Source organism: Callospermophilus lateralis, chromosome 17, assembly GCF_048772815.1.
Source record: "Callospermophilus lateralis isolate mCalLat2 chromosome 17, mCalLat2.hap1, whole genome shotgun sequence".
Taxonomy (NCBI): Eukaryota; Metazoa; Chordata; class Mammalia; order Rodentia; family Sciuridae; genus Callospermophilus; species Callospermophilus lateralis.
The window spans coordinates 17,286,871-17,310,306 of NC_135321.1; the positions used below are offsets into that span (position 1 = coordinate 17,286,871).

At 41.9% G+C, this 23,436-nt stretch overlaps 1 protein-coding gene across 1 annotated transcript in view; it reads right to left on the minus strand.

Annotated features, from left to right (window-relative positions):
* Window positions 1–3,943: 3,943 nt before the first annotated feature.
* The window catches only part of Onecut2 (one cut homeobox 2), a 41,441-nt gene continuing 21,948 nt past the window's right edge, over window positions 3,944–23,436 (minus strand). Inside the window, exon 2 of the mRNA XM_076837203.2 lies at window positions 3,944–4,230. Within this exon, the coding sequence (XP_076693318.2) occupies window positions 3,944–4,230 (287 nt within the window). The remainder of the gene's footprint in view (window positions 4,231–23,436) is intronic.

Below are 23,436 nucleotides of genomic sequence, written 5' to 3' on the forward strand. Positions count from 1 at the left end.
GTTCTTGGAGGGAAATTCTTGCCTTTTTCATACTATGACATCTTTCTCTGATCACCAGAGCACTGGTTTGACCAGTTCTGAAATGTCAGGCCACAAAGGCAGACTTTTGGCCTATGCATCTTCATGGGATGCCAGAGACCAAGATGCTGAGATTAATGTGTCAAAGAATCACTAACAAAACCAAGAGACTTGGCTCCTCAACCTATTCTCAAGAACAACCATTTCCATTGGCCATAGTCACAAGGACTCGTTTAGAAATAGCCAAGTTAAAATTCATTTTCATCAATACACATGGGAACAATCCCCTGCTGAAAGACACTCTTTTCTTGATCCTTTGACAAAGGATACGTGGAGTATGAGAAAAGGATAAAAAGGACACAAGGGAAACATCAAGGAACAATCCCCTAGCTGGGATAAATTACAAAAATCATGGAGAATCACATTCTCTCCCAGCTCCATGGCTGCGGTCCCTGCCTAAAGGGCCATCTACATGGTTGGGAGTGAGGAGGTGGCGTGGTAGATGATGGGGCTCTCCAGGGGGAGGACTCTGGGACTCTCCCCCAAACCTGCTACATGTCTTTTCTCCAGGACTGAGACGCCTCCCCCCAAGAACAACACCATGGTCCCACCCCAGTGCCAGCTGTGGTTGCATGCAGGCTTGTCAATGCAAATTGGTAATGTGTACCACCCTGAGGAAACTGATCAACCCATTGCAACAGGAGTTGGACTTCCCCATGAGAAGTCTCTGGTGAATCTACTCACTGAGGGGGATGTGGAACACCCTGATGGACAGAATCTCCTGGAGAACGATTTTCTGAGCTGGCTTCATATTCCATAGCTGGTGGGAATGGACCACAGAATCTTCCCAGCAGTTACAGAAGATGAGCACCCCACCATCAGTGGCCCAGCTCTGGGCTGAATCTGGTGGCTATACCTCACTCACCACCTTGGTCGTGGTTGAGGCATAGAATAAAGATGACTTTAGATACAAATAAAACTCATTCATATCATGAATCTATTTATCAACAGGTTAAATGGTGAAATACTTGAATTCTCTTTCCCAGAAATTTTCATAGAAATCCGAATACTCCAAATCATCCACAATGTCCAATTAACTCTGGCATGGCATGAGACATGAGCGAAACTCTAAGCTGAATCTTCAGCAAATGAAGCACGTGACAAAAACAAGACATGAATTTGGACAGCAAAAATTTGGGGTTATCACCAATGTCAAGTTGATCTATATATGTATTCATATATTATATATATCTTTCTTTAGAAATGCAACTTTACAGCTGATTTTTAAAAAGCTAATAGAAAAGTAGAAACTGGCAATTATCTTTACATGTTTCCCCTACCCCCAAATGAAGCCCTGTTAAGATGTAGCAATCACATGAATATGAGGTTGGTTAAATTCCTCTAAAAATTCTTTGGTTTTGTGGCTAGGGAGAGGATGCGTCACTAAGACCCCTGCCCTGACCCTCGCTCCACTTCCCTCCCCTGATGATGCGACTCTGAACATAGAAGGAACCAAGTCTAAGGGTTAAGCAAAGAACATTCAAGCGACAATGTCATTCCCCACACTTGGTTGAGCAGAGAGAATTACTCAGTATCCCAACATCTTAAATTTAGAGTCCATGGAACCTTTTGAGAGATTCCATGTTGGGGTAAAAAGCCATAAAACAAAATAAAAGGAAAACGATAAAATCAAATAAATGACCCTTTCCTTTTGTTGCTCAGAGAAACAAAATTGATTACCTTTGTACAGATCAATGACGCTATTAGTATTTTAGCCAGGCAAAAGGAGATCATGAACGGAAACAAAAGATGTGAGAAATCCTCATCTTTGGTATTGTAGCTGTTGAGGTTTCTGTTGCTCTGTTCCGTGTTCTTTTGAAAAACTGCATAGGCACAAATTAAAGACAATCTTCAACTTTAAGATTACCGTGTGAGTTGTCAAATGAAGCAGCAGCCACGGAGGCGCTTCCTTATTTCAATTCTTATCTTAACCCTTTCTTTCAAATCTGCTTCCAAAAAATGTCCCAAGAGGTCTATTTGAACACAGTGCATCTCACTGTTTTTTGTGGACTTTTTTTTGTTGTTGTTTTTTTTTTTCTGGCGTGCTTCCTTTCGTTGGTGGTGATTTCCATTGATTTACGGATTTATTTATTCATTTATGGGACAGTTCTATTTGTTGCAGAAGTAGGTGCAGAAAAAGTTTCTTTGGTTTCGATTAAGTAATTCATAAAAAAGTCAGTCTCAAGTGTCTGTAAAGAATCATTGCAGCGTTTGGCTTGCTTTGAACACCCCCATGGTGCCCACCTGGGGCCATTCACTGGTAAATATGCACATCGTAACCTTTGCAATCTCCCAGAGTTCTGTGGGTGCTCTTCGCTTGCTATGGGAAGGTGACAGCCAGGAACCAGAGCTGGCGTGATAAAGCCACCGCCTGGGGGACTTGGCTAACGTCCTTGGTGTAGCTGGTTCGCTCAGCCCGTAATTGAGTCAAATGCAAGAGCTGAATGCCATTCGGAGTTGCAGAGGTTTTTCTGATTTCTAAAAGTAATCACAGTATTTTTAGGCTAGAAAATGGCAAGTAATAAATGTCTTTGGTTTGCAGTATTCTGCTTCTTTGGTGTGCTGTGTTTTCTCCAGATTTATTCAGCTGTTTTGCAAGGATGAGTCAACAATGGAAGAGAGTTAGGACTAGATGACAGTCATGAGCAACATGTGTAGTGGTTTGATTTATTAATATTTTTCTTTCTAGAAAACACTGGAAACATCCCTATTAACGGGATGGTGGAGGAAACAACACAAATCAGAAAGAGAATGAATTACGTGGTGGTCGTTAATGCATGATAGGAGGAACCAGATGACTAATAAATCAAGAAGGATACATTAGATCTAAAAAAATTTAAGATCTTTTAAAATGCTGCATTTGCTCCATGTACCGTAACAGTTAAATTGGCCTCCTGAGTGTGCGTCTGCGTTATGTACAAACAAAATTTGTAGCAAACTGCAAAATGTGCTTGAAGCCATATTCCTAACGATTCCCTAATGACTTCACAACAGGTGTCTTGAAAATCCAGATGCAATGAATCCAGAACCTTCCTTACTTCTGTTTATCTTCTTTGTGCTTGATACTTTGAGCTCAAGTGAACTGATTTGTTTTTGGACAGATCCAAGACCACATGAGATTTCCAGGAGGTAAAGAAAAGAAAACCACTAACTGGATCAACTTAAAGCTCTCCAAACCATTCGATGAAAGATGCCTGAGTTGGAAAAACAGGTCCTTGGATTGTTATTTTTTTTAAACTTCCATATTTAAAACTTGTGCTCAGTAGTTACTATTCTGATTTTTTTTTTTTTTTTAATGTCATGGCTGTGAACTTTGGTGTACTGTGATGTAATGAGGCTAAGCACTTGGAAAACAAATGAGGTCATTCTTGTTGCTAGATTCTTCTCTTGTTTTAGTGTCTTGGAAGCCTAAACTCAAGAGTCCTTCCACGGCCTAAATTCCCACTGTTTCCCGTGGGAATGCTGACAGCTAGAGGTTGACAGGACCCAAAATGGGACTGTGGACATTTTAAGCAATCCTGAGCTTTAGTTGACACAATACTGGAATTAACCCGCTCCAGGAAGGCCCCCATTTGGGTTTCTGGGATGCTTAGCATGCTCGGAGGACAGTGTTTGGTTCAAAGAGATTAATTTTCAGCTTGCACTTGGACTCCATAGCCATTAAAAACAAACAAACAAAAAGAACACCTGGCCTATGATTACAGCTAGAATAGAAGTTTCTTTTTAAGAGAATTGTGCTTTCAAATCACCAGTGAAGGGCCCCAGCTAAGAATCTGGTGTTTTTTTTTTTTTTTTTTCTTTGTGTTTTCTTTTGGTATCTGCTGTCCTCATCTGGAGGTGACTTGTGCCCGGCAAAGTCCTTCCATCAAGCTTTGGTACAAGTGCTGGAGGTGGACGAGGAGCCCCCTGTGCTCAGGTCATCCTGCCACTTCTCCAGGCTGCGGCGCCGGGCGTTCATGAAGAAGTTGCTGACGGTGGTGAGCTCCAGGCCCAGCTGCTGGGAAATGGTGATCTGCATCTCCTTCGACGGGCGCTTGTTCTCCTTGAAGATGGCGAAGAGTGTTCGGCGTTGGAGGTCGGTGAACACCAGGCGGGATTTCTTCTGGGAATTGTTCCTGTCTTTGTTTGGTTCTTGCTCTTTGCGTTTGCACGCTTGAAGGGAAAGAAAAGAAGGAGAAGGAGTCAGTGGCAGTGTGAGCACCAGCAGCGGAGGTGATCCATTGAAAACATCGACAACACAGTACAAGGGGATGTAGACCGTTAAGCTTTATTGCGCAGATTGCCCGGCTGTCAATAACCAGCCTTCCCAGTTCATGCGGGTGATGGAGGGCAATCTGTTAGGTAGCAGGGATGGGAGAAAGGAGGAGACGGGGCTGGTTTACAGTCTGGTTTGGACCAGCTGAAGTGCTCTTTCACTTTAAGTCCCTGTCCCCTGGCACACCCCTAGAATTCTTTACTCTGAAATCAGGTGTGACAAAGGACTCCAGGGGAAAGCCTGGAGAGGCAGTTGCTCTTATATTCACCCTCTATCACTGTTTTAAGCTGAACTGAAATTATCTTCTGGAAACAAAACTTAAAATTGCATATTTTTTTTCAAAATCAAGGATCCTACCCATATGACTCTAAACATTGTTAACAGAATGAAACTAGAAGATGATAATATCCTTCTGACCCCAATTCCTTTCATCTAGACTTCGGGAGAATTAAAACAAAATGACAATAGCAGCAATAACAACAACAAAACCTTGAAAACAAAACAGGGAAGGACCCCAAAATAATTGGTTTACCCAACTCTAATTTGGGTAATTTGAAGTGAAGTCAGTATAAGAAGACGGAAGGTGAGGGTGGGAATAGAAACCCAAGGTTACAATGACAGGGCTTTAAGGTCCTAAATTGGCCTATTACTATGTGCAGAGTCTCTTTGAAATTAGGAAAAATGAGTATCACACTTGGATTGACATATGCAGCCAGGACATTAATGTGTCATCACCTCTATGTTAGCCTTGGCGGTGACCAAGTCTCTCTAATATTCCTCACTGACTCTTTTTTTTGGAGCTATGGACACAGTGCTTGGAACCATGATGACAAATGGCATCTTGACTCTTTCAGGGAATTGGTACAATTCCTAGACAGATTTGGTTTCTCAGAAAAGTGACTTGTAGGAGTTAAATGATACAGTAAATACGAATCATAAAGACATGAGAACATGGGTTAAAATCACTTGAAAAAAATCCCATCTCCCCAGGGTTTTGTACAGCCTCACCCCTCAGCAAACTGGGGAAAGGAGGGAAGGGACAGAGGATTGGATCAGGAGGCCTCTCCAGGAACTGCATTTCATACTCCACTGGACATTCAGCCCCAGGTTAGGGGTCTCTTCAACTGGACTGACGTTTCCCCACAGCAGGCCTTCAGGGTGACGACTGGCTGTATTTCTACACACCTTAAAGCCCTGGTCTGTAATGTGGTTTCCTGGTTCTCCATTCAGGCATTTCCTATCTGTTGGGAGCATCATGTGAGAGGGGCCATTTCAATACATCAAGGGAATGTCTTAGGGTTTGCTATGAATGTCTGTGTCCCTCCCCCAGATTTGTGTGCTGAAATCCTATCCCGAAGGTGATGGTATTAAGAGGTGGGATCTTTGGAAGGTGATTAGGCCTTGGAGGTGGAGCCGTCACGATGGGGTCAATGCCCTTAGAGGCCTGAGAGAGACCTCTTGCCACTTTACCATGTGTGGACACATCAAGGGGGACTGTCTATGACCCTGGAAGCAGGCCCTCCACAGAAATTGAATTTATCAGCACCCTGATCTTAAACTTCCCAGCTTCCAGAATTCTAAGAAATGTATTTCTGTTGTGATAAACCAGTTCACAATATTTTGTTGTAGCAGCCAAACAGACTGAGATGGGACTTGATTTCAACAATCACAGAAAAGATACCCTAGAAACTAGACCTTCTAACCTAGTTGGCCATCCTCCCTGGTGGATGCTTCACATCATATAGGGAAACAAAGGACTCCCTTCTGAAACAAACAAAATGCAATGCACACCCAACAGGCGGGAGAGAACTTTCCAAAAGGAAGCCTGCTGTGTCAGCTTTGCCAAACTCTTTCTTCCTGATTTTTCTTTCATTAAAAAAAAAAATAAAAGTAATCATGTTACCTTGGAAAATTAAACACACCCACAAGAAAATAATTTGTTCCTATCTTAAAACCCATTCTCCTGGCCTAGGACTTTCTTAGATGAAGGGAGCTTCCTCAGCAGCAGGAGCTCCGATAGCAGGGGCTGAAACCTCTTATTGCTACCTGTCTCTCAATTTCCCAGCAAGTAATTATTCGCCCATCCTTTGCGTTTTCTTGGATAATGATTCCTGCATGGTTGCCATAACCTCAGGTCATCTCTTGCCCCAACTCAAGTCCTCTACAGAGGTGCTATTGAACTTAAGGGTGCCAAGAAATCATCTAGAGAACCCATTAATAGGCAGATTCAAATGCAGCCAGTCTGGGGGTGAATCCTGAGACTCTGCATTTCTCATGAGCCTCCAGGTGATGCTGCTGCTGCTGGTCCACATGCCTAAGTCTGAGCAGCAATGTTCTGCTTGATTTCTAAAAATCTCAGAAGAGCATCCAATGCAACAGGAAGCTCCAGAGTCAGATATGCTTGGGTCCGACTCTGTTTGCCTCCTGCCCTCCCTCTCACTGGATGATCTCAGTTGCCCTGAGCTGGGAAAATCAGGCAGGATGACTTTCATTTTAAAAGGAACTAAATGGAGAGAGAGACTTTTGACTTTGGGTCCACATTCCAGGTTTGCTGCTGACCCAGGGCGAGGCTCATTCTGCAGGGGAGCGCTATGCCCGGTTACACAGTAGAGGGGACCCTCCATGCAGGAGAGCCCAGGGCTCCACTCCAGAGATCCCGAGCATACTGTGTGGGACCAGGTTCTGGACTCGACTCTCAGATCTTTCTGAGATGTGGGAACCAGTGTGCCTGGCAACACTGCCACTTAAAGTCCCCAAACCACTGTGCCTGGTGCCAAGCCTTCATCTGTAGGACTTTGAATAAACAGTTGTGTGGGATAATCTCCTGATAACAAAATCTGGGTAAATATCTTCCACAAACATTGGCAGAGGTCCTCTGTCAATTAACTCTCCTTTGGATTAACCATATAGCCCTCATTTTCATACCAATATTGATTATTCTTCAAATAATTCTGTATTTATGCTTTTAGTAGGGTGATTAGACAGTGTTGGTACAAGTCCATATTGGTTTCATCAGATTATATTTGGTGAGGTATAGATAGATAAATAAAATATGTATATATTTAATTTCAGAGAAAAATATTAAAGACTTAAAATGTTCAGCAAACTGTAGAGAAAGATCCCATCAATACATTCTGCCTATCCCTTCCCAACAGCTTTCTAAAGCCACCATATTCTGTGCCAGCAAATTGAAAGCTGTAGCCTGGAATCTGCAAATGTACGGCAAGTCCAGAAGCCCAGAATAATGAGGCGGAAGGTCCATAACTTGCCCAGAGTCCTTACAGTTAGCAGTCGCCAGCCCATGATTCTTACAAAAGCTGCTGGTCAGGAGCTGAAGGAAGTAAACACAATTTCCCTTGCTTTGAAAGTCTAAGAAAAAGTCCAGAGATCAGACAATGTGGAGAAGCTGTTATCAGGTCGTGACCGCAGGGTTCTTAGAACCAAGCTGTGAAGCAGCTATAGCCATAGGCACAAGCAGGATGTAAATGGCTTTGGTATTGTTAAAACATTACATCCTGTAGTCAATATGTACCCATTTCTAAGTGGCCAGGAAAATGCCAAGTGGTTCCCTACAACCCAGGAATGTGCTAGAAACCCAACAAAATAGCAGGTGTTCACAGGTGGGTGGTGCTGATGTACTGAGATGATATAGCCCCATGCCAGTCTCTCCTGGGTTCTAGCTACTCCAAGGAAATTCTGCTATGGAAGATGCAAGGCTAACCCACCTCCATGATAGCACATGGATATGTTTCTACTCTTTCTCCTGGGAGAAAAGTGGGTGTGTTAGTGTATGTGTGTGTGTGTGCACACGCACGCATGCACCAGGGGTTGATGTGTGTCTTGCATGATGGCGAGGTGGGATGCGGATCCTGAAAGTGCTCAGCCATTCTTGAACTTCTTCCTCTTACTGGGAGGTGCTCCCCATGTGAGGCTACCACAAGGACCAAGAGCTCATGTCCACTTGAAAACTGGATGTACCTACTAGGAGGCAGCCTACCTACACTAGAGTGTCCCATTCCTTGGAAAGAATAAGATTGATCCAGATTGGTAATGTCGATCTGGGACTGGGACAGACAGGTGTGTACAGATCTGTGTCTAATCTATGATTCATAGAAAAGGAAACAGCGAGTTATACTTTAAAAAGCAGTTTCCTGGGGCTGGGGCTCAGTGGTAGAGGGCTCACCTGGCACATGTGAGGCACTGGGTTCCATCCCCCCACACCACATAAAAATAAAGGTATTGTGTCCACCTACAACTAACAATATATATACATATTTTTTTTTAAAAAAGACAGTTTCCTTGGCAGCCTACTTTTTCAAACCACACAGCACCCAGAGGTAAATAATAAGGGACAGGCACAAGCCTTCTCTGAGTCCCTGAGATGTCAACTTGCCTGTTACCTTGTGGCCACTGTATTTCCCTCTCCCAGGATCAGAAACAGGATGAAGAAAGTGCTTCTCCACAGAGTGCTGCTCCCCTGCAGCTGATCTTCCCTAACCAAGACTGACAGGTCGGTCCTTCTTTCCACACCTCTCCAAACCCAACTTGCCATAAAGCCAGGTCTAATTTGTTTTGAGAGAGGCTGCTCCTGGCATTGGTTAGCCTCTGACACCCAGGCTAATTGGCTTTTAGATGTACCCATAGCCCATCATGGGTCCCTTGAAGGTATATGATCAGAGACTTGAGGCAAAGTTTATCAAGCCCAGGATAACTCACATCACCTCAGGAGTGTGTACTGTGTGTGTGTATGTGTGTGTGTGTGTGTGTGTGTGTGTGTGTGACAGAGGTTAAGGGGGGCAGTATCTGTTTGATTCTGGAGGCTGGTACAGGTATGTGGGGGTAGGCCATCATAGTACCACAATTCACCTTGGTACCTGTTCTGTCCCAGAGATGCAGCGGCTTTAGCTCTTTTTTTTTTTTTTTTTATGGATAATTATAGCAGCTTTATTGATAATTGCCAAAAACTGGAAGCAACCAAGATGTCCTTCAGTATATGAGTGGTTAATAAACCAAAATACATCCAAACTACCCATTCCCCCAAAGAAAGAAAGACCTGTAAAAAAAACTATAGAACATTTAAGAAATAAATTGAGGGGCTGGGGATGTAGCTCAGGCGCATGCACAAGGTCCTGGGTTCAATTCTCAGCACCACAAAAAAAAAAAAAAAAAAAAAAAGAGAGAGAGAGAGAGAGAGAGAGAGAGAGAGAGAGAGAGAAGAGAGAAAGAAAGAAATTGAAAAAGACCTCAGAGATAGAAAGACTTCCTATTTTCATAGACAGGCAGAATTAACATTGTTAAAATGACCATACTACCAAAAACAATATACATATTCAGTGAAATCCCCAACAAAATACTGATGATATTCTTCACAGAACTAGAAAAAAACAGTCCTAAAATTCATTTGGATAAACAAAAGACGAAGAAGAACCAAAGCAATTTTAAGCCAAAAAAATAATGCTGGAAGCATCACAATACCTGACTTCAAATTATTCTACAGAGCTATAGTAACGAAACTGCCTAATGCTGGCATAAAAACACACACATAGACCAATGGTACAGAGTAGAAGACACAGACAAACCTACGGCTTTAGCTCTTTTTAAGGCACTTGAAAATCACCTACCTCCCATAACTTGGTCCTCATTGTAGTCATAGATCTTTAGGGGTCTTGTTTGGTCAGGGGCTGTCAGTTCCACATGGGGAACTGGCAACCCACTGAGCTGATGCTCAGCTCAATTGGAGTCTGATGGGTCTGGAGGCCCCACTTTCCACAACATCTTTGAGAGGAAGATGAGGCAGAGGTGCAAATCCCACGTTACAGTTAGTAAAGTTTCAGAGACACTTCTTTGTTTTTTAGTGTTGGAGACTAGATCTAGACTTTAAAACACCCTCTGCAGCCTCCCTAATTCCTGGGGGGCCCATGAAGTAAGGGTGACCCAACATCAGATCAGAATCCTCCTGTCCTTCCCACACTACTTGGATTTTGCATCATGAATTCAGATTCACTGAGCAACATTCCAGTCTTGGGCAAGAACCCTCCCATTTGTTTTTGGAGAATTAAACCTAATGATGTGCAAGAGAATGATTAGTCTGGAATAATTAGGGCTCCTGCTCTATAGCCTTGTTATAAAAGATAGATTCTTTTCCCTCCCAGGCTAGAAGTTTTGGGGTTTGGGGAGTAGTATCTCTAACCGCTGGGACCACCTAGTAGTAGTACTAGTGGGTGCTCAGGAACCAACTGCTGGAGGGAGATAGCCTAAGCAAGCTCTGGGTTTGAGTTGGCAGCAGGGCCAGTGTGGTCTGACTGGGTCTCTGGGGTCTGGACATGTGGGCTTGTCTTTTCATTCCTGAGCTTCTGCATTTGATTTCTAGGGTCCTCTCGCCCGTCTCCCTTTTTTTGCTCAAGCTTTCTGGCCCATCCCTGTCCTTTTAGAATCCAACTGTGCTTTCCACCTCTGCCTTTAACACTCCCTTTTCTCTCCTCCCACTACACCTCCCAGCCCACCTGGCACCTTCCCCCAATCCAAAATCATTTCCTGTGTTAGACTCCTTAGCACAGGGAGTCTTACAGAAATGACTGGTCCTTCGAATCCTCCCAAAACCACAAGCACACAGGCCAAACAGAGACTGCTATTGTTTAGATATGGTTTGTGCGTGTCCCCTAAGGGTTCCTGTGTTGGCAGGTTAGTCCTCAGTGTGGTGATGTTAAGAGGTGGTGGGACCTCTAAGAGGCGGGGCTTGGTGGGAGGTCCTCGGGTCATTGGGGGTGTGTCTTAGAATTAATGTATTTCTCCTGGGACCTAGTGATCCCAGTATCTTTTTCTAGTTTCTTGTCTCACCATGTGATCTCTTCTCTTCCTCTTGCATTCACTCTTGCCATGATGCATCTGCCAGGAAGTCCTCACCAGAGACAAGTCATGGCTTAGAATTTCCAGAACCATAAGCTTCACAAACTGTATCTTTTCTGTTTCTTTTGTAAAATACCAAGCCTCCGGTATTTTGTTATTGTAACAAAAATGGACTAATAGGTCTCCTCAGAGAGCTGAGGGAAGGTGTGTGGGCTTTGACTCCACAAGTAAACCCAGTCTGGCTGAGATAGAGAAGCCGGTGCTGAAGAGGGGCTCCTAAAGCAGCTCTTTTACTGCAGTCTGGTGACAAAGTGCAAATAGGTTTGTTGAAGGCTTAACCCTTGTCAGACTGAAACATAGTTCCTTTCCCTTTTGGAAAGGGCCATTTTACTGTCTTGTAGTCATTCTTTCCCTTAGTATGAGTGAGAAGGAGCCTCTCAGTGCAGACTCTGAAAGAAGACAGCAGAGGAAATGGAGGCTCATGAGAAGCAGGTGCCACTCACAGAGCACCACAGCCCCACAGAGGAGCTAAGGCTGGCTGACTGCAAAAATGGCCCAATGCCCTCACCCTCTGCAACATGACTGTATCTGCTTCAGCCAGAGATGTGTTCACCTTCCCTATGGGTCTGGGATGGCCTTATCACTTGCTTTGGCCTGCAGAATGTGGTGGAAGTGACATTGAGGACAGTTGTGAGGCTGGGCCCCAAGAAGCTGTGTATTTCGTCCAGGATCTTGGAACACTGCCTGACTGCAGCGTGAACAAGCCCAGGCCAGACTCATGGAGGAGACGGGCTGTCCCAGTGCCAGCCATTCTGGATGGCCAGCTCTGGCTGACCCAGCACTGACTGCAGATGCTCAAGGTAACCAGCTAAGATCAGCCATGCATAGCCTGGAACAGCATAACCACCCAGACAACCCATGGTCTCCTGAGCAAAGACAAATGCTGTTTTGTGCTGCCCACTTTGTCATCTCTGTTACACAGCATCATTGTGGCTACAGGTAACTGATACAAAAGCCAAGAACAACCTTTGCCTCCTGCTCAGAAGGTGAATCACATGTAGGGTAGAAGCCTCAGATCAGAACTAAGACCTGGCTTCCAATTCTAGGTTGTTCATTTATCAGTTGCATGAGGTTGAGCCTCATCTGTAAATTGGGGGGGTCAAATGCCCACCACTCCAGACATCCAAATGCTAGCTGTAACTTTGGCACTTCATAAGTGCTTAGTGGATATGATTATTCTTTCTTCCTTCATAGAGATAAAAGAAGGCATTAGAAGGTAAGGTTAAGATTCATGATTTGAAATGGTTTTCTAAGGCTTACTCAAGAGTAGATAAATGGCCTGCAAGGCTAATGGCAAATAAAAGGTTAACGATTTTTGTTTTCCTTGTGAAGTTGTCTCATAGCCAATTCCCAGCCTTGCACAGGAGGTAGGACTGTGATGTGTTTTTACATACATGTCAGAGATCCTAATAGGTTCTGGACCACCGGTGTTTCCTAACATCACTAATTTATGTCCAAGTACATTCTACATATGATGGGTATTGTTAGCCTATAATAAATAATGCAGAAGTGCTCTATTCTCCTTGCATTCAGTAAATACTTTCCCTGAATAGTTCAATATGATCTTGCCAGGGTATAGGATAGGGGTGGGGAGGGAAAACATCCAGGGTGTGCGTTTGTCAGCAGACACTTAACTTCTGAGTATATGGGTTTGCAAACTGTGCCTCCAGGAGAATTCTTTTCGTCTTCCAGCTGGACAGCTGATGCTCTCTTTTAAAGGGCTTCTGCAAAGAGGAGAGAGAGTGACCTTCTCCAGCAAGGAGGGCACATCCTGAGAGAACATGGGGGTGCAGTTGTGTTGGAAAGATCAACCCAGGCCCTCGATTGGGGTTGTGTTAGGAAAATTAATGACACATATAAGTTCACATTTGTACTGTTGGCCTTGTTCCCTGCAAAACCTATGGGTTTTTGAGGAAAGAAGGGAAATAAACTCCCTCTACTGCCTGCTCTGAAGAGGGGGCCCTTTTACAATGAAAGAGTAGCAAGCCTGTAAGAGGCGATGGTGTTCAAAAAGCAAATTCTCTGGAACTCATTTGCATATTCAAGAACCTCTAAAATGAGAACGACAGGGTCCCTGGCATTCAAATAAGGAAGGAAGGAAAAGAATTACACATTCTGATAGCACATATTTAACGTTCAGTAAGCCGTTGATGCTGGGAAATCAGTCATGCAGGCTTCTTGGGTTAGCAGAAGGACAGGTGTCAGCACATTGCTATAGGGACACGGGGGCCAGGTGGGGGGGAATGCTGACACACATGACTTGAGTTCAGGCTCTTGGCAGTTCCACTTGTCACTAAGGACTAGCTGGAGTGGAGACACTGATCACCGGGAAGGAGGGGTGGGTGTTGGAGGGAGAAGGGCTATATTAAAATCATTAATTGTTTATTTTGTGCTTCCTAAAATTATAAATAATTTGCATTTAGATGCCCTGAAGTTTTTCCTGCCTTTCTTATTGCTGGTTCTGGTTTATCAACAAAACCCACCATGGCCCAGGTTACCACGGAGCTTGGCTCCTGAGAACTGAATCCTAACTTTGATACATCTCTCCAAATGTCCCTGGCCTAAGTCAGATGGGAAATTTAGTGGCTTTGTCTTAATAGAAAGCTGATTTTCCTCAGAAACTCAATCTCCATGGACCAGATTCCAATTCTGTCAGGCAGTGGAGCCATCCAAACTAACATTTGTTTGAGAGGCCAAGAGCAGAGATGGGGATGTGCTGTGCAAATGGTCTGGGGCTGTTCTTTCACTTTCTTCTAATTAAGGGTGTAGGTAAAGCCCTGTCAGGGCTAACCTGTAAGCTATCTGGCAAATTATCCTGAACATACAAGGTACTCTGGATGAATGACCACATGCCAATCTAAGAGCTGCAGCCCACCTTATTAGAGCAAATGTTCTGGGTGGGAAGAGAGAAAAAGAAAGCTGGGGAGAGCAGGAGGGGCCACACACACACAAGCACCTCCATCCTAGAGACTCTGGATGGGGAGGATCATGTCCTCAAGTATAAAGACCCAGAGTCCCATGATGCTTGGCATTGCCGGTAAATGACGGAGCTTTGCTTTGGGCTTCACCTCTGATGTGGGGCACATTTCTGACTATGTGGGAATTTCCTGCAGCACACTCCTCCTCTCATTTGGAAGATGTGGATGATAAATGATAGGTCTCTGCTGTTCCTCCATATCTCAGAGCCCCTACTCGCACTCAGGTGTTGGGTGGGTTGTAAGCAAGTGAGCCTCAACATGCTCCACAGTAAGTCAGCAATGTCCATTTCTTGTCCCAAGAAAGGCAGAGAGCACTAAGTTCGTGTGCCTCAAAGTCATGTTCTGGAGAAAACGAGTTTTATTCCCTGGTTTTTTGTTTTGTTTTTTTAACTTTCAATACAAAAAGTCTAGTAAGTTCTTGAATTCACTGGAGTCTGGAAGCTTGCTCTGCACAGGCAGGACAAAGGTGCAGGCCTCAGTGCCTGGGCTGCTGCATTGCTCCTCTGGCTGGCCCAGCCTGTGGGCGGGAAGCACACTGGAGCATGTGGGGATATGCCTGCTTCCCCTGCCTCCCTGTTGGCAGAAACTCAGGGGACAAGAGCAAAGAGCCCCACAGAGCAGGTTGCTAAAAGCAGACGGTCCTGGCCAGCTGGTAAACCATGGAATCCCAGGACGGGAGGACTTGGAGACCATTCAGTCTATATTTTAGAAATAAGGAGACTAGAACTCCCAGGAGTGACAGTTTGCCGTACAGTGACCACAGCTAGGCAGCGACAGGGCCCTAAGAACCCTGATGCCTTCCCATCTAGTCCAGTGGGATTTTATTTCCCACCTGCCCATTAGAGTGACCCCCTGTGCCTTGAAATCACAATTCCCGTTCCTCTGCTCTGTCCGTGTAGAAGTCTGGCATAGAGGGAATCTCTACTTCTGCTGCAAAGTTGCATACCTCCAAGCCATCCGGGAAGCCGTGGGCTGCTAAAGCAAATCTTCAATCCTGGATAGGAATATCTGGCTTCAAATGACTAGAAAACCCTGAGGCAGCTTCTCTAATTTCTCACTAAATCATCCCAAAGACCTATAATAAAAGCTAAAACTGGGGCTGGGGATGTGGCTCAAGCGGTAGCGCGGTCGCCTGGCATGCGTGCGGCCCGGGTTTGATCCTCAGCACCACATACAAACAAAGATGTTGTGTCCGCCAAAAACTTACCACACTAGAAACTATGGCTGAAGTCAATCTGTTTTGAACATTTCTGGGGAATTCTCACCTAAATTCAAGGCCAATGGAACCAAATTGAAAAATAGCATCTGGATTAAAAATTAACACCTGTATCCTGACTATTCAGAAATTCAGCTGTATTAGCCATCAGTTTACTTGGCAGGTGCTGCCTTTTGGAACAGCCAGAGTTCTGTCCACTCCCCTTCATTTACCAACTGAGAACAGCAACTCTCAGAACACAGTGGACAAAGAAAACTGGGGCAGGGGTTGGAGGACACCTATGATAGCACTTTGATCCCCAAGGGGTGCAGTTTCCAGACTGCTCTGGGGAGCAAAAGGACAAGAAAGCCTTCGATATGCACTAGTTTGGGGAACTACTGCATACACACCATTTGATCAGCTTGCCAGCAGCCTAGGTCTGGATGCAGAGGGAAAAACCCATGGCCATTCAGCAGGGCCAGATGATAAGCTGTGCAGAGCAGGAGCTCACTTAGGTGCATCACTGGAGATTCAGTACAGGTCTTAGAGAGTGAGTTCACTACATGCAGAAACGAGGTCATGTGCAAAACACACACCCTCCTATTGAACACGCCAAGCCCGAATGAGTCTTTTGTCATTTGTGAATGACAGACAGATGAAAAATGGTAGAAAATAGGAAAAGGGATCATCATCTGAAAATCAGAGAAAATTCACTTGCAAGATATATTACAAACACTTAAAGAACATTTTAAAGATTCACTTCAGGACTAGGGATGTAGCTCAGTGGTAGAACACTTGGCTAGTGTGTGTGTGTGACCCTGGGTTTGATCACTGAATAAACAAAAACAAAAAACTCATCACAATAGGTTGCAGAAGAGATGATTTATGAAACAGAAAATTACAAAGAAGAAAAACAGACAAAAATTTATATTAACAAATATCATGAAAATGTAGTTAAGATAAAAAATTTGCAGGAAAATAAATTGGTAGCATCAGAGGACATTGAGAATGAAGTTGACACTGTGATTGTAATACTAGAATTTAAGGCAGCTCAAGTGGTATTTCCTCTAAGAATGCATTCTTCAGTTATTCAATGACTCAAAAACTATCGACATTCTCCGAATGAAAAGGAAAATAACTTGAAGATGCAATCTAGCTTATTAAGAATTTAATAAAACTTAAAAACTCAAACTATTCCCATTTGCAGATGACATGATTCTATATTTAGAAGCCCCCCAAAATTTCACCAGAAACTTCTAGAATTTATACATGAATTCAGCAAAACAGTAGGATATAAAATTGACACCCATAAATGAAGTGTATTCCTATACATCAATGATGGATCTACTGAAGGAAAAATTAGGAAAACTATCCCATTCACAATAGCCTAAAAAAAAATTGGGGAATCAATGTAACAAAAGAGGTGAAAGACCTCTATGATAACTATAGAACACTAAAGAAAGAAATTGAAGAAGACCTTAGAAGAAGGAAAAATCTCCCATGCTCTTGAATAGGTAGAATTAACATTGTCAAAATGGCCATACTACCAAAAGTGCTATATAGATTTAATGCAATTTCTATTAAAATCCTAATGACATTCTTCATAAAAATAAAAAAGGCATTCATGAAATTCATTTGGAAAAATAAGAGATCCAGAATAGCCAAAGCAATCCTTAGCAAGAAAAGTAAAGCAGGAGGCATCACAATACCAGATCTTAAATTATACGACAGAGCTATAGTAACAAAAATGGCATGGTATTGGCACCAAAACAGACACATAGACCAATGGTCCATGTGTCTAGAAGGCACAGAGACAACCCACAGAAATTGTTATCTCATACTAGACAAAGGTGCCAAAAACATACATTGGAGAAAAGATATCCTTTTCAACAAATGGTTCTGGGAAAACTGGAAATCCATATGTAACAAAATGAAATGAAACCCCTCTCACCCTACACAAAACTCAAATGGATCAAGGACTGGACATTAGAACAGAGACCTTGCATCTAACAGAAGAAAGAGTAGGCCCAAATTTACATCCTGTTGGCTTAGGAACTGGCTTACTTACAAGATTTCTAAAGTAGAAGAAGTAAAATCAAGAATCAAATGGGATGGAATCAAACTAAAAAGCTTCTTTGCAGCAAAGGAAATGATCAAGAATGTGAAGTGGGGGCCTACAGAATGGGAGAAAATCTTTGCCACCTGTCCCTCAGATAGAACACTGTCCAGGATATATAAAGAACTTAAAAAACTTAACACCAAAAATCAAATAACCCAATCAATAAATGGACTAAGGAACTGCACAGACACTTCTCAGGAGAAGTACAATCAATCAACAAATATATGAAAAAATGTTCAACATATCTAGCAATTAGATAAATGCAAATTAAACTACACTGAGATTCCATCTCACTCTAGTAAGGATGGCAATTATCAAGAATACAAGCAACAATAAGTGTTGGTGAGGATGTGGGGGAAAAGGCACACTCATACATTGTTGGTGAGACTGCAAATTGGTGCAAACACTCTGGAAAGCAGTATGGAGATTCCTCAGAAAACTTGGAATGAACCAACATTTGACCCAGTTATCCCACTCCTCAATTTATACCAAAGGACTTAAAATCAGCATACTACAGTGACACAGCCACATCATTAAGGTTAAGGTAGCTCAATTCACAATAGCTAAACTATACAACCAACCTAGGTGCCCTTCAACAGATGAATGGATAAAGAAAATGTGGCATATATACACAATGGAATATTACCTAGCCATTAAAAAAATGAAATTGTGGAATTTGCTGGTAAATGGATAGAACCGGAGAATATCATGTTAAGTGAAATAAGCCCATCTCCTAAAACCAAAGGCCAAATGTTTTCTCTGATATATGGATATTAACTTCATAATAAGGAGGGGGGATGTTAGGGAAGAATAGAAGTACTTTGGATTAGAAAAAGGGGAATGAAGGGAAGGGAAGGGGTAAAGGTGACTTAAAGGTGAAATGGAAAAAAAGAAAAAGAAAACTTAAAAGCTCAAGAATGTGATATTGCCTTTTAGAAGGATGTGCCAACATTCCTGAGCTCACCCCAAACATCCTAAGGAGGTTTGTGAGGTTAGCTAAGCACTTTGTTTGGAAATGAACATATCTTCAGGAAGGGAAAAGGGTTGAGGTCTCCTTTTACAAAATTCTCAGGGACATTTAAAAAAAAGTAATTTTACTACTAATGTTTTTCTTTTTTATGCAAATAACATAGTTCAAACAAAACAAATTCCCTTGGAAGGGTATTTCTCAGAGTTTAACACCAAGTTCAGAAGTCCAGTTAAAAATGATTTCAGATGTCAGGCATGAATCAAAACAACTATGCTTATAATGAAGGAAATGTTTCCAAGTGATAAGTTTCAGATGAGGTATGCAAGCACCCTACTACTCAGTGTGATGTTAAGAAAGAACCCAATAAAATAACATAAGAAAAAATAAATAAGACATAGACATATGAAAAGTAATGAAACTAATTAATAAATTGATAAAAGCTGACAAAGTTCAAGCGTATGCTTGGACTGCTTTGTTCTAACTGTATGAACTCATTTGATTTTTACAATCATCCTATGAGGCTGTTTATAATGAATGATACTAAGCTACAGAGGATTAAGCAAATCACTAAGGCTAACATACTAAGTTGGGAAGCTGGGATTCAAATTCAGGTAGTCTGACTCTTGATATCTAACAGGTACTTTATACTATTTTTCCAGATAGAATCAGAACTTTCATAACTACATATTAAGTTGATTTTTTTCAAGGCTTTAATTTGATTTTTTAACCTAGAAAAACCAAGAGATTCTAAGACAAATTATTAGAACTATTAAGAAAGTTCAGTGTGGTGGCCAGTTATCAGACAAACGTAAAAAACAATATTGATTATATGGACATAAAGAAAATTCAAGAGAATAGAAGAAAAACTAGTAGAATTGGAATGAGATTATGTGAGATTTTCACAAGGTTCCTAGGCTCAGAATCAGTGAGACAATAATCAATTCTATTTCTAGAGACACAACAAACAAGATAAAAATATACCCCTTACATAGAGTAAGATCAAAACATCAATCACAAAGAATAAATCTAACAAAGGCATGTAAATCTTGGAGAAAAACCTCAAAACTTGCTTAAATTACAGAACACTTAAATAAACTGATTGGAAGACTTAGTAATGCAGAGTTTAATTTTTTCCATAGTAATATGTAGATACAGTGCAATCTCTAATCTGAATCCCAACAAATTTCTCTCCCTCCCTCTGTTCTTTCTTTCCTTTCGGTCTTTGGAATTTGACAAGCTGATTCTGAAATTTATATGGGATTGCAAAAAAAAAATTAAAGCATAATCAAGCTACTCTTGATAAAGGACATTGCTGCATCAACTATGAAGACTTTCATTAGGCTACAGAGGTGTACGGAGACAGGGATACACAACTCTAGACTCACAGAACAGAGCAGAAAGCCCAGATGTAGAGTCATACACATATGGACACTTAGTGACAAGATTGGCCATGTAGAACATGAGGAAAGTGTGTTTTTCCAATAATGGAGCTGGGGTACCTGGCTAGGTATGATTTTTTTTTTTTTTAACCTCTGCTTCATGTCATACACAAAAAGCAAGTTCTGCATGGATCACACAGTAAACTGCAAAACAATAAAGTGTTCAGGAAAATAAACATAAGGTAGTATCTTCATATTCCTGGGAAAGATTTCTTAATACTCAAAAAGTACTAACTAAAAGGAAAAATATTTGTATATTAGGATCCGCTAAAATTGAAGACTTCTATTTATCAAAAGATAGTAATAAGAATAAAAAGGAGAATATGGAGTTTGGCCACACACATGATAGGCAAAGGCCTTAAAGCCAGAATACATGAAATCTACTGGAAATCAATAAGAGAAAAATCAGACACCCGAATATAAACCAGTACTTCACAGAAGAAACCTGACAACTAAATAAAAAGATGCTCAAAATTATTAATAATCCAGGAATCACAAAACATTAGAGTCCCACCAAGATGGCATACACATAAAAGTCTTTCAGTCCCAAGAACCGGCAGGTACAGCAGGCCCCAGGAGCCTCCATCTGGGCTCCTGTTGCATAACTGGGCACACTGGGTTGGACAGCTGGGAGGCAGGGTCTGCAGTGGTTTAATATATACGTGCCCCAGGGCCAATATTCTGCTCCTGGAGAGACTCCCAGGAAGAGATTGTTCCTTGTGCTGGCGAACCCCTGGGCCTTCCCCTAGGGTGCGTGCCAGCCCACTGTCAACTGACCATGTTTCCATCTCTGGGCCTGAAGGTTTTCTCTGCCTTCAGGACCCTGCCCTGTCCATAGGCAGGGAAGGCCAGAGGGCTGCAGGAATAAGGCCCCTTCCAGAAGTTTTCCCCAAATAGAATAACTGGAGCTGTCGGTTGAATCCCCCCGTACCTTGTTCTTTAGCAGGGACAACTCTGAGATGTGTTTCCTATGGAGTTTCACAGAATAACTCGGGAGGATTAAGTTCTACTTGCCCATACTGCGAACATGCTTGATAAAGCAACTCTTATTGGGCCCTGTCTTGCTTCTCCATTCTTCTGATAGTGTTTTCTGGAATCATCTTTCAAACTACCTATACTTAAGTCCTTGTTTCAGGGTCTTTCTGAGGGAACCCAAACTAAGAAAATTCCACAGAAATGAATGCTTATATACATTAGGATACATGTACAAGTATGTCCAGAGCCACATTCCAAAACAAAACAAAACACTGCAAACCAACCAAGTGCCCATCAACAAGAGAATGAAATAACTGTGGCATGTTGGTTTAATGGAATACTATGCAGCTATGAAAACAAGGAACCACCAGTCCTTCTCCATGTAACAATAACAGCATGAATGTAATATTAGAGGAAAAGTAAGCCAGACACAAAGAAAAATACTGAATGAGGCTATTTACAAAGTTAAAAAAACAACTAAACTACACTGGATAACACTTGAGTGTTAAGAATTATACAACAAGCCAGGAGATAATAATAAAGGGCAGAGTAGGCAAGTTATTGCTTCCCTGTATGGTTAAGGGAGAATTTTTGATAAGAAATTTTGGTAAGTAATATTGTTTATTTCTTCTAAAGTGCTGGCAATATTCAATTTGCTTTAGAATAAATTGGACATCATTACCCTAGTACATGTATGAAGACATGAATGGTGTGACTCTCCTTTGTGTACAACCAGAGATATGAAAAATGGTGCTCTATTTGTATAATATGAATTGCAATGCATTCTGCTGTCATATATAACAAATTAGAATAAATAAAAAGAAAAAAAATATTTAGATTCAGGCTGATTCTATAGTTTCTCCGGAAGAGTGAAAGTGTAAGGAAGGCTAAGAAAATGCAGAAACAAAAGAGGAGGAGGAAAAAACATGCCCTGCTGGAGCTCAAGACATATTACAAAGCAAAGCGATTTAAATAGTATGATGTTGAAATGGGAATTAAGAAATCCATAGAGCAGAATGGAGTCCAGAAATAGACCCAAGTGTATAAGGGAATTTAATAAATGATAAAGTATTTCAGATAGTAAGAAAGGAATAAGTTGTTCAGAAAACACTGTTGCATTAAGTGGCTACCCATTTAAGAAGATGTAGTTTGGTCTGAATGTTGAATCATTTCCCTAAAGAAACTGCAGACAGATTCATGATCAAAATGTTTAAAAATGATCCAAGAAGCAAACACATAAAGTAAAATAACAATGAGATTGATCTGACTGCATCAAAATTAAAAGAAGCCTTATTAATTTTCAAAAAATAGCATGGAAGAGAATATTTCCAATAGATAAAACAAAGGATTTGCATTCATAATATATAAATATAATACATAAATATATAAAGACCTACTAAAAAGGAAAAAAGAAAGAATGAATGAATGAAAGAGAAAGAAAACAAGTCAGTGAAAAAAACGGACTAAGAGTATGAACAGGACATTCTCAGAAAAGGAAATACATATAACCAGTAAGTACATGAATGTAAACAGACTCATTAGGAATCATAAAAATTCAGCAAGCAACATAAAGCAGCCACCAAGTACCATTTATAATACACCAACTACGGGGAAAAGTAAGGTTGATAACACAGTTTTTGGCAAGTGCTGGGGGGAATAGAGACTCTCCCGTGTTGCTGATGGGGAGCCAATTTGGAAGACAGCTAGGCAACACTTTTCAAAATGAAAGAACGTTCATCTCCAGAATCCAGCAGCCCACTTCTCAGTGTCTCCCCCAGCCCCCCGAAGCATTCACACGGGTACCCAGGGACACGTGCTCAACATTGCTTAGCAAATAAGGCAAAGAGCCAAAAAAGGTAAATGGCCTAATTGCCCATCCACACAGGAATGACTGAATAAGGGAAAAACCCAGACCACGGGATTCAGTGCAACAGATTCAGGCTGGAGGAGCCTTCTGTGAGGATGTGGGTAGACGAGAGCTTCAGAATGGCCACACTGAGTGAAGGCCCTTGTGTTAAAATAATGCACAACGTCTATCTTTATCTATCCATCCATCTTCGATGAGTACCTACGTGGGTAAGCACACACCTGGATAGGCAGACACCTACCCAGAAGAGTATCAACCCCTGGGAAGTGATGAGGGAGACTGGGAGGAAAGGCGATGGCAAGGGGGATTTCATCCCCACATTAATGTTTTGATTTTTAAAAGGAGAATGTTGTAACAGGTTACCCAGGTAATTAAAAAGCAATTTTACTAAAAGCAAAAATATTAATGTGGTTGTCTTTGAGTGGCAGAAACTTTTCTATTTTTCCAATTTTTTAATTGAGCAAGCATTACAACATAAATGACCAGTTTTGAAACTGCGACAAAATACACATAAATCTTATCATCTTAACTGTGTTTGAGTTATTTAGTTCCCTCGTGTTAAGTACGTTCACATTGTGCGAACTTCAGAGCTTCTTCATCTTTCAAAACTAAAACTCTACACCCATGAAACAGCCACATTTCATTTTCTTCTCT